This window comes from Mustela nivalis (assembly GCF_964662115.1).
Source record: "Mustela nivalis genome assembly, chromosome: 13".
Classification (NCBI taxonomy): domain Eukaryota; kingdom Metazoa; phylum Chordata; class Mammalia; order Carnivora; family Mustelidae; genus Mustela; species Mustela nivalis.
The window spans coordinates 57,357,990-57,370,221 of NC_139032.1; the positions used below are offsets into that span (position 1 = coordinate 57,357,990).

General features: G+C 44.8%; 1 protein-coding gene across 1 annotated transcript in view; it reads left to right on the top strand.

The window, feature by feature from the left end:
• Positions 1-12,232, top strand: part of DNAI1 (dynein axonemal intermediate chain 1) — a 58,781-nt gene that overhangs the window by 19,660 nt on the left and 26,889 nt on the right. Inside the window, exons 2-9 of the mRNA XM_082694611.1 lie at positions 1,133-1,165; positions 3,601-3,699; positions 3,882-3,962; positions 6,051-6,177; positions 6,446-6,567; positions 6,813-6,932; positions 7,914-7,973; positions 9,413-9,547. Coding sequence (XP_082550737.1) covers positions 1,133-1,165; positions 3,601-3,699; positions 3,882-3,962; positions 6,051-6,177; positions 6,446-6,567; positions 6,813-6,932; positions 7,914-7,973; positions 9,413-9,547 — 777 coding nt within the window. The remainder of the gene's footprint in view (positions 1-1,132; positions 1,166-3,600; positions 3,700-3,881; positions 3,963-6,050; positions 6,178-6,445; positions 6,568-6,812; positions 6,933-7,913; positions 7,974-9,412; positions 9,548-12,232) is intronic.

Sequence of the window (12,232 nt, forward strand, 5' to 3'; positions counted from 1 at the left end):
TCTCTCTGCTGCTGATGAGGAGCAGGCTTTCAAAGGAACATATACTGAGGGAGGGATGGAGGGAGTGAATGAGGGAGGGAGGGAGGGAGGGAGGGAGCAATGATGAGCACTGCCTACTCTACTCTGTCCTCCATGGACCCTGAGCAAACTGGAGCGGAGACCTCATCTCTCTTCGGTTTTGTCCTACTGCTGACGTGTGTCCCTGACAGATAAACAGACGTTCAGCAAGTGTTTATCAAGCTGAACAGACCATGCTGCTCTCAGGAACAGAAGATTTTAACATATTATGACTAGAAGGTCATCACATCCAATCCTATGCATTTTACTGACAAGGAAACTGAGGCCCAAAGAGGAAAAACATTTTTCCCAGCCTCATGATCACTAATGGCATTCCTTCATTTATTCAATAAGGATTTTGAACACTTACTATATTCTCAGACCGCAGTGTATAAAACAAAGTACCTGCTCAGAAAGAGTTCACATTCATCCCAAACAAGTGTTTTTGAGTATAATCTGACCTCAAATTCCCCTTAATGCATAGTACAAAGCTGAGCTCTGAGAATACACTTTTTTTTTTTTTTAAAGAGTGGGAGAGATGGGTGAGGAGGGTCAGAGACAGCAAGAATCTTAGGCAGGCTCAATGCCCAGTGTGGAGCCCAATGTGGGGCTTGATTTCACAACTCTGAGATCATACCTGAGCCAAAACCAAAAGTCAGATGCTTAACTGAATGAGCCACCCAGGCACCCCTAGAAAATGCTTTTTTTAAATGTTTGTTGAGGGGTACCTTGGTGGCTCAGTCAGTTAAGTGTCCATCTTCTGCTCAGTTCATGATCCCATGGTCCTAGGATCAAGCCCCACATTGGGCTCCCTGCTCCGTGGTGAGCCTACTTCTCTCTCTCCTTCTGCCTACTACTCCCCCTGCTTGGGTTCTCTTTCTCTCCCTCTCTTCCTCTGACAGATAAATAAATAAAATCTTTAAATTATTAAAGAAAAAAAAAAAGACTTAGGAAAGCTCGATGTCCACTATCTTTGAGGTCTCTGGGTAGAAGCCTCCCTGTCTATAATACTATTTCTGATGATCCCGCAGAAATTTGCCTATGAATTACCTCTTGTTTCTGTTCTTTTTTTCAGAGCATCAGTGTGGGCAGAGGAGCCAGGAAGAGAGTAAGTGCTAAGCCCACTGCAGGCTCTCAGCAAGAAGCTAATAGCATTGTTTTCCATTGAAAATATTAGCTGTATGTTTTTTAGAAAATTCAAATGAGCAAAAAGAAGGTTAAAATCACACTTAAATCCACCATTGCAGGAAACCTCTTACTTAATACATGATGTTATATCCTCTCAGATATTTCTGTGCATATATAAAAATTATATGTATTTATTTTTAAATGGAATCAAACTGCATGTTATTTTATAATCTGCTTTTTACATAATATATTTGAGTACTTTCCATTGCCAATAAAGATACTTTTATAGCATCGTTTAAAATTACTATAAAACATTTCACCATATGTTTCTTAAGGCCATACCATAATTTGTTCAACCATTCCCCATTATTGGACATTTAACTGTTTCTTCTTTTTCACTATTATGATCAGTTCTCCCATAAACACTCATGCATTTAAATCTCTGGCATGTCTATGGTTGTGGTTATTTCTTTAATATAAAGGCCTACACATAAAAACTTTAGTCAAAGAGTATAAATATTTTTTAGGTTTTTGAGAACTATTTCCAAACTGCTCTTTAGAAAGGCTGTCCTTGATTTGAAGGGGCACATGCACCCCGATGTTTATAGCAGCAATGTCCACAACAGCCAAATTATAGAAAGAGCCCAAATGTCTATCAACTGATGAATGGATAAAGAAGATGTGGAGTGTATATATAAAATGGAATATTACTCAGCCTCTGAAAATAATGAAATCTTGCCATTTGCAACAATGTAGATAGAACTAGAGGGTATTATGCTGAGTGAAATAAGTCAGTCAGAGAAAGACAAATACCATATTATTTCACTCATATGTGGAATTTAAGAAACAAAACAGATGAATATAGGGAAAGGGGGGAAAAGAGAGTGAAAGGAAAGCAAACCATAAAAGAATCTTAACAATGGAGAACAAACTGAGGGTTGCTGGAAGGAGGTGGGCCGGGAATGGGCTAAATGGGTGATGGGTATTAAGGAAGGCATTTGTGATGAGCATTGGGTGTTACATGTAAGTGATGAATCACTGAATTCTCCACCTGAAACCAATATTGCCATGTATATTAACTAACTAGAATCTAAATAAGAACTTGAAATTAGAAAAATCACCAAAATTGTTAGACCGACCTGCTCATCAACAGGGCACCAAAGTCATGTTTTTGAGGAATAAATAAATATCTTCTATCTTTCACAGTAGAAAAAGAGAGGTTAACTCTAAAATTCTGTTCCAAAATACAAAATACAGAAACTGTAGTCTGCCACAATAGAAAAGCTATTAACAGAAAGATAAGAAAACTGATCTAATTCTACAGAACACCAGCAGCTCGACTGTTTAGTCATGTACCTCAAGGGTGGGCACATTTTATCTGTAAAGTGCCAGACAGCAAATATCTTAGGTTGTGTAGGCCGTATGGTCTCACGTATAACTACTCAACTCTGCTTGAAGGGCAAAAGCAGCAAAAGATAATACATAGATGAATGCGAGTGGTTGGGTCCCAATAAAACTATTTATGGAAATAGGAAAAGAAAAAGAAAGAAAGAAAGAGAGAGAGGAAGAAAGGGAGGAAGGAAGGGCGAAAGAAAGAAGAAAAAAAGAAAAGGAAAGAAAAGAAAAGAAAGAGAGAGAAAAAAAGGAAAAAGGAAAAAGAAAGATTGTGCTAATTTATGGTTATCAATTTTCCCATAACCTCATCAACATAATATTAATTTCATTTGGTTGAGGGGTCTCTTTATTTTGGGTTTTTGTTGTGTAAGTTTTCAATAGGTTTTTTTTTTTTTTTTTTTTAAGATTTTATTTCTTTGTTTGTGAGAAAGTGAGAGAGTGAGCACAAGCCGGGGCAGAGGGAAGGGGAATCCCAAGCAGACTCCCCACTGCGCAGAGCCTGATGTGGGGCTGCATCTCACAACCCTGAGGTCATGACCTGAGCTGAAACCAAGACTCGGTTGCTCAACCAACTGAGCCACCCAGGGGCCCCATTGTTTTCAGGAGTTTTAAGTGAAAAATTGGATTCTTTGGGGTTTTTTTTCTGCATATTTTTGCTATTATAAGGGTGAATTTTTTTTTTTTTTAGTATGTCATAGGCCACTTGGGCAAAGTGTTTAGCTATCTATTAGGGAAAGGAGAAAGTTCTAGTCCTTGGTTTTTTGGCAGCAATCTGACGGTCTCTCTGAAGGCTCACCACAATGTTCCAGCTAACCCCTGACCCCAAGGGCCGAGGTAGCCAACATCCTCCAGGCAGTGAGAACTCCAGCCCGAGCAACTCCTTCGGACTCTTTCATGAGTGGTCTATTGTGTATTCTGTAGTCTCCATGGGGGGGCAGGGCTTGGCATCTGGGAGGATTTGTGAATGAAGCCACTTCTGGCTGCTCTACTTGCTGACCCTTACATGGGGTTTTTGACCAGGATGAAGATTCAGGAACCGATGTGGGGGAAGGAGCAGATGAATGGGCCCAGTCCAAAGCCACAGTCAGACCCCCTGACCAGCTGGAGCTGACCGATGCGGTGAGTCAGGCACCTCCCGCCCTTGCCCCTTCCACCTTCTCCAGGCTCAGAGATGTGCTCTTGCACGGTAATGATTAGCCGCCTGCATAGAGCCTGGGTGTGAGATGTCTGCTGGTACCCCAAGTACCAGAAGAGGTGGGGAGCCCTCCATGTAGGACCCTCTGGGTATTTCTCTCCCTCAGGAGCTAAAGGAAGAGTTCACCCGCATTCTGACTGCCAACAACCCACACGCCCCCCAGAACATCGTCAGGTACAGCTTCAAAGTAAGTCCCCCCACCCCGGGGTGGGGGCCTCTGGGTACCTCTTGGCTTGGCAGGGACTTGCTATTCTGCAAAAACCTCTCTGCTATTAGAGAGACCATCTTTAAACTTTGTTCTTTGGCTGGAACCTTGAAATTTTACATGAACTCTTCCAGAGATTTCAAAAATTTCTTTACTAATCTCCCTTACAGTCTTAATGAGTATTTATTATGTGTCAGACACTGTGTTAATAAATTATTTTAGTTATGTTTAAAACTTACAACTATCCTGAAAATTAGATAGTATTATCCTCATTTTACAGATGAAAAAAAAAAATCAAGGCATAGAGTGGTTAAGCCCAAGGTCATGCAGAAAATAGGGGACAGAATCAGGATTTGAATCCATTCTGCCCGCAACCACAAACCCTGTTCTTAGCTGCCACACTGTTTTATCCTCCCAACCATCTGAGTTCCTGAGACAAGGGCTTTGTGGTGACTATGTAAGGCAGAGCATCCCAACCTATGTGCGGATGCCCTCCAGGGGTAGGTGGGTTTGGTTCAGTCAGAGCACATGGGCTGGGTTCCTCTCTAGAGCTTCTCTTTAGAACTTACCCCTATATGTCATACAAATGTAAAAATTTTCTATGTGACTTGAAAAGGGTTGAGAAGAAATGTTTTGAAAGAAGGAAGGAGGGGTGCCTGGGTGGCTCAGTGGGTTAAGCCTCTGCCTTCTGCTCAGGTCATAATCTCAGGATCCTGGGATCGAGGCCCACCTCGGGCTCTCTGTTGGGCAGGGAGCCTGCTTTCCCCTCTCTCTCTGCCTACTTGTGATTGCTCTCTCTGTCAAACAAATAAATAAAAATCTTTTTAAAAAAGAAAGAAAGAAAGAAAGAAAGAAAGAAAGAAAGAAAGAAAGAAAGAAAGAAAGAAAGAAAGAAACCTGGTGTCAAAGTCCATGGTACAACTAGGATGATTTTCAATAAGGAAGCTAGGTAGGGGACCCAGACTAATAGACCCTACAGAAACAGGGATCACATCTGCGTTTGCTAAGCTTTATATCCCTGGAACCTAGAAAATACTTGGCATGTTGTACAGTGTCTGCTTAAAAATTATTTGTTGAAGGGGCACCTGGGTGGCTCAGTGGTTTAAGCCTCTGCCTTCAGCTCTGGTCGTGGTCTCAGGGTCCTGGGATCGAGCCCCACATCGGGCTCTCTGCTCGGTGGGGAGCCTGCTTCCCCCTCTCTCTGCCTGCCTCTCTGTCTGCTTGTGACCTCTCTTTCTCTCTCTCTGTCAAATAAATAAATAATCTTAAAAAAAATTATTTGTTGAAGAAGGAATGAACAAGGTTGCCTGGATTTTAAGCTGAGCCCTGCTTCTCATTTGCTGTATGAACTGGATAAGGGCCAAACTCAAAAACCTTTTCTAGATGTCTATGGCCCCTTGTATGGAACAGAAAGATTGGGGATTGGGGGTGTCTCTGAGAATCTATCCAGTCCTCACATCCACTTATAACAGTGTGGAGAAGGTCAGGCCAGGTGTGTCTGATGACTATGTGTGACCTGTCTCAGCTCTGTGGTGAGACAGGTACACCAGGATCCCTCAGCATGGATGTGAGAGACAGTGATAGGCAAGTCCAGAACTATTCAAAGTTGAAAAGAAAAGACAATTTAAAAATATGTCTTTGATGAGAACGTAAAAGAAAAAACTTCTTTCATTTGCCTCCTCTTCTTTTTTTTTTTTTTTTAAGATTTTATTTATTCATTTGACAGAGATCACAAGTAGGCAGAGAGGCAGGCAGAGAGAGAGGAAGGGAAGCAGGCTCCCTGCTGAGCAGAGAGCCCGAAGCAAGGGCTTGATCTCAGGACCCTGAGATCATGACCTGAGCTGAAGACAGAGGCTTTAACCCGCTGAGCCACTCAGGTGCCCCATTGTCTTCTCTTCTTAAGCTGGAATGTAATGAAAACTTCAGGTTAACTGAACATTTGGGGATATCTATCTATATATATCTCGTTAACAGATGGACCATGTTAATCCTTAAAGAATGAAGGCAGACAGCATTCTCACTCCGGCGCTTTTGGAACCCCTGGTCTGACTCAGCCCCCTCTCCTCTTAGGAAGGCACATATAAGCTTATTGGCGTGGTAAACCAACTGGCAGTTCACTTCAGCCAGGTCGGGAACCTGATACCCAAAGACTCGGATGAAGGACGGCGGCAGCACTACCGTGATGAGTTAGCAGCAGGTAGGCCTTGGGGCCGGCAGGAAGTGGAGGCCCAGAGCCCAGGTTCCTTTCTGTGGTCATCCCTGGGAGCAGATACTAAGCCATAACTTCGCAGAGCTTCTGCTTACATGAAGCCCCACAGCTGGCGGCCCTGCTGTGGTCTGGGAGTTAAGCTGTGAAGATCCTGGGGTAGCTGAGGCCTCAAAGGCAGAAACCAAGAGAGCCTTGCCCTGCCAGGGGACGAGGGAGCAGGCTTGGCCTTTGGATTCATCTGCAGTATCTTATCAAGGTTCTCAGGAGTCTGCCAAGGTGGTGATTTCAGAAACCGAAATCCTTGAAGAAGAAGAAGAGCCTAAGGAAACAGAAGCCGAAACTGAACTTGGGAGTCAAACAGATGTGCCTGCCGCTGAGGTATAGTATGGAACCTCTCCCATTCCTCCCCTTCCAGCTCCAGCTGCGGATGGAAGCTTTGGGGCTAACTGGTTGGAGGATGGGGCTGTAGGTGAGAAGTTAAGAGGCTGTAGGTAGCAAGTCTCTGGCATCATCACCCTGTCCTACTCCAGCCTCTCCTAGGGCATGACTTCTCCCCATCCCCGATTCCCCACCACCTTCTTCTCACAGCTGAGCCCTGGTCCTGTGGGTCTTTTTTTTTCTAGGCAGCTGTAAAAGCAACTGAAGAAGAATTGATGACTCCTAAGCAGCCCAAGGAGCGAAAGCTCACCAACCAGTTCAACTTCAGTGAGAGGGCCTCACAGACCTTAAACAATCCTCTCCGGGTAGAGCAACCCCCACCACAGCCCCTTGACCTCCTGGTTCTGCACTATTGCATGGCAGGGAAGGAACAGGCTTGACTCCTGCCCCAGCAGCCCTTAGCCTGGAAGGATGACAGGCACAGCACAGTTCATCTCTCCAAGGAGAGCTGGGAACATGTGTTGGGGGTCTTGTAAGCTGTTCAGAGTTCAGAACTCCTTGTAAGGAGTTCAGAGTGGGTAACAAGGAGTCTGGAGCCCTTCACTGAGATTGAAACTTGTATGGGCCTTGGAGAAGAGGTCAAGATCTGGGGGAGAGAGGGGAGGCCAGAATGTGCCAGGGAGGCAGGACTAAGCCAGTTTGACTGCAGTTGATGCTCTCTGTGATAGACTAGCTGGAAAAGGCTAGAAAAGTTTCCTGGCTCACTAGTATGGAGGACCCTGAATACCAGGTTGAAGGAACCTCTCAGGATTTCAGGGGAGAAACTCATGTATGTAGACAGTGTTTTACAGAAATCAACCTATGAATGGAGGACAGAGGTCTACAGGATGGGTTTCTGGAAGCTCCTAATCATGCTGTGTGCTCCCTATTCAGTAATCTGGGTGGTACATAATGAAGAAGGAATGCATTCCTCTGTTGGAGCAGAGATCCCAGTATTAGGGGGAAGCCTTCTCAGGATGAGGGATGTTAGCCCAGTATCTTATCAGGGGCTGATCTCTGTGTCTTGCATCAGGAGGCTGGCCAGAGACCTGTCCATCCCCCACTTGGAGTTTTTCTCCTTTGCCCCTGAGTTCTATCTTAGGCTTTTTCTAAAGAAGCTTAGAAGGAAAATGGAGGCTCTCACTCCATCATTTGGTCCTTTGTTCAGGCCCTCTTTACTTCCCCAGTTCTGTGTTCCATCCCTCCCTCTGCTCCAACTGAAATGTTTCACCCAAGGATATACTGCCGGGTTAAGTGAGAAGGATTTGAAGGCTTTCTGTGGGTTTCCTGTTGTCATTGTTCTCTAGGACCGAGAATGCCAGATGGAGCCTCCTCCCAGGACAAACTTTTCAGCCACAGCCAATCAGGTGAGACCCTGGATCAGTCTAAAACTCATCACCACACCCCAGCCACCCACCCCATGCATCCTTGTCAAAGAATCTTCTGCATCCATCTATCTCCCTGTTCCTTGTCTAGGCTCTGAACACTAGGGATATGAGACAGTGGGACCACACCCTGTGAGCTCTGGATCAGCTACATGCCCCCCACCCCAGGGCAAGGCTGTCAAAGAGGGAAATAAGCGTGGTTTCTAACTCTCTGAAACCCATGGCACCCCAAGGCTGACTCTGAAGTGTTAGCATTTTAACCTGCTCTTCCAGAAGCCTTCATTCTTCCTGAAGACCCTCTTTCCCCCTCAAATCCTACTGGTAGCCATGCTGATTTGGGCAGGATTTGGTGCCAGGAGACCTGAGCTCAGGCGCCAACTTGCTGCTCATACTATAAGATCCTGGGCAAACCATGTCACTCTTAATTCATCAGTTACTGTTTCTCTGTCAAATGAGGACAACAAGCAGCCTCACAGAGTTGTCGGAAGGCTCTGAATGAGATAACAAACATTGAATTGTATTGTAGCATGGAATATTGGCCCGTGGGTGAATCATTACTGTAAGGTGTGTCTATCTGGCCTCCAGGTGGCAGTGACTGCCCAACTCTGGAGAGCACAGAATGTGATCTGGGGTTTTTCAGTCCCAGATCCTTGCTGGTTCCTTTGTTACTATCCTTGGGCTTCTCTTGCTGTCAGATCCAGTTAGCAGGAGTTTCCTTACTTTTTTTTTTTTAAGATCTTATTTATTTATTTATTTGAGAGAGAGAGAGAGAGAGACAAAGGGCATGAGCAGGGGGAGGAACAGAGGGTGAGAGGGCAGGGAAAATCTCAAGCAGACTTGGCAATGAGTGTGGAGCCCAACATGGTGCTCAATCCTACAACCCTGAGATCATGACCTGAACCAAGAGTCAAACACTTAACTGACTGAGCCACCCAGGTGCCCATCCCTTATGTTTGTTTATCTTTTTATGCTCAGAAGTTGTGGTCAGTGCTCTAGATAGCCGACATGAACTAGTGAAGTTTATCACATCTCTATATGGGGAAACATTTTTAAAATGTCCTAGTTCAGTGTCTTATAAATCACCAAGAAAAATGTGAGTTATTCTATATTTGCCCATTTGTTTTGCCTAGCAGGGTCTGTAGGTTGGAACAATACTGATCTTTAGGTGACAATTGAGCCTCTAAGCTGCAGAGTAGAAAGTTCATCCCAGAGGTGCCCTGAGAGCTTCATTCTTGTCCTAGAGCTGACAGCAGAGAAGACAGACATCGAATACATAATTACCCCGGACCAAGTAGAGGATGCTATAGAGGCATGTGACAGGGGTTGACATAGTCTATTCCTCAAACCTGAAAAGCTGAATAGGAGCTGCCTGGATGAAGATTTTGCCCTATGATGATCCTTCTCATCTTGCCCTTGCCTAGTGGGAGATCTACGATGCCTATGTAGAGGAGCTTAAGAAACAGGAAAAGACCAAAGAAAAAGAGAAGGCAAAGACACCAGTGGCTAAAAAAATGGGGAAGATGACCATGAGGAAGATGACATCTATGGAGTCCCAGGTTTGATGGAGGTTTCATGGCTGTGTCACAGAGAATGACTGAGTGGGATCTTGGTCTCTGGGTAGTGAGGAACCTGGCCATCAGGAAGGACTTCACAGACTTTAAGGGGTGTGTGTGTGTATGTGATAATGCTGAAGTATGAATAGTTCTTTTCTTTTGGGAAGATGTGAGAAGAGCTAGAGCTACCTCTGGCATTCCATACTTCTCCCCATTCAGGATTGTTGGGCTAGGGGGCAACAGAAGACATGAATGTTATTGAAAGTTCAATGTATACCTTGAAAGAGCTCAGGAGTCTCCTCAGGATGAGGTGGGATATGAGAATAGAGCACCATCTCCCTGAGCAAGGGCTCCTAAGGTTTGGGAGAGTGATTTGCTCTTGACCTTCAGTCTTTGGGCTTTATTTGTTCAATTTTTTAGGTGAGTCTTATGGGCCAGAAGGCAAGTCAGAGCTGATCACAGTCACTAGCATGTCCAGGCCAATGGGTGTGATCATTCCAGGCTGGATGTTTACTCTGAAGAACCATATAGGAGTCATTATAGAGGTCATGGTTGGGGGGCTCATTGTAGGTATAGCCAGTATAGGTTGGGGATCATCATGGAAATTATGATGATAGGTCACCACAGGGAAGATCACCACAGGGAAATGCTGAAAGGCCACTTTTGTCCCTTCAACAGAGAGAAAGCTGGGTCGGGAGCCAGAGTCACAGTATGGGTATCAGGATGAGTTTGACTGGCAATGGAGTGGGAAAGTGAGGGCCACAGGAAGCCGAAGTCTAGGTTCAGCACCGTGGAGAGCGCCCAAGCAGCTCTCTGGGAAGTGGTTCTGCTACAGAAAACAGATCAGTTAAAGGAAATTTTGCTTTGTCTTAGGTATGCCCACTTCCACTCAATTTCATGTCCCCAATAAAAGTCACATTTTATGAGAGGTTTGAGACTTCCCTGCTTCGGCTTAATATGAACTTCTCTAATTCAGTTTCATTCAACTACAGACCAAAACTTGTGCTCATGATCATGCTGGGTACTGGAACCCAGAAGTGAAAGATGAAGTCCTTGCCCCATGGCTTGCTCTGTCCAGACCTTTGATTTCCCCTGTACTGTTGCCTAGAGGTTAGTGGCTTTGTAGGAGCTGTTGGCTTGGGTCAAGTTTCACTTGAAGGTCCTTTAAGGATTTAGCTGTAGGCTGTGTGTTAGGACTATTATTATAGAAACCTTAACTGCAACTGCCAGGACCCAGAGAACAGAAGAAATGTCCCCATGGCTGAGACTGAAAACTGTCCTTTGGTCTAAGCCCTTGGTGCCTAACATGTCTATTAGACTTGGTGTCTAATGTGCCTAGGGAAGGGGGACTACGCTGGATTCTTCCAGCTTGGTTGACATTGAAGGCTGTGATGCAGGTAGATTCCAGTCCTCTGTACCAAGAAGCTACGTGGTGGCAGGACATTGTGGGGTGTAAGATACCCCCAATACCAGTGAACACCTTAATGTGCAACCTCTCACAAGGAAACTGAGTTTTAGCTGGGAATCCCAAGTACTGAGCCTGGCTGTCTGTAGAATTGAGTAGCCCTTTGCTCAGGCCCAGCGTATGAACAGAGTGACACCTTTTTTCAGGGCCTTGCATCTGATGAGGTTGATATAAAACTCAAGTGCACGGGAGGGGAGAAAGCAGAACAACTCATTGATACCCTGTAGGAAGATCTGCAATGATAGATTTCAGGTTTCTGTCTCAATGATTTGGATGAATGTATAGAAATGAATGTAAGCTTATCTGGTCGGAAAGATTAGGACAGGAAGGGGAGAAAGGACTCAGAAGCCACAAGTTTAGTCAGAAATAATGAAGAACTATGCCTGCTCAAGTAACATAGTATCCAGAATGAGGGAGACATGAGTCCACCACACACTGTCCTCAGAGCACATCTAAAACCTTGAGTCTGCCAGGACCAGGCAAAGGTGGTCAGGCTAGTGAAGGACTGGCTTTCTCCATGGGGCTGCGGGCATGAGACCTGGAGTCCACAGAGTTGAGTTTAGATCCTGTCTTTGCTACTTATTAGCTGGGTTCTTCTGACCTGTTTCCTCATTGGTAAAGACATCCTAATGATACTTACTTTGCAAGATTGTTGTGAGAACCCAAGATCATGTACTGTTGCTAGTATAGTAGAAGTTAGGTAATTTAACTGAAGTTGCCACTTGGCTTTTAATCCACAGAATGGGAAGGGAATGCAGCTCTGTGTATTCCAGAAGCCATCCTCTTCCTGATGCCAACACTCCTAGGAAATCTCATTTTCAAGAGCCATGGGCCTGGCCTTCTTGAGCACCTTGAGGGCTGCACCTGGACAAAGCCTTGGGTTAGGAGTTGCTTCTGCCTTGTACTCCCTATGTACAAGCATATCTCTGTCCCCTCTCTGGGTCTCTATCTCTTCCTCAACTCTTGACTAAATAAGTTGGATCAGAAGCTCTCTGAGGCCTTTAATAAGAGTCTTTTCATTGTCTGAGATGATGAAACTTTTCTGTCTCCACTAAAGAAGACTCTTACCTTCTCTTTTCTGTTCTTCCCTGCAATACCCTTCCTGGGCTCTCTCCAAAGTCCCATGTTGTACACCAAGATATGCCTTCACCAGAACAAGTTCAGAATGAAAGATCATGAGTCAGGCTGTGCCCAGGAGCCAAGTATGGCAGTGCAGACTCCTT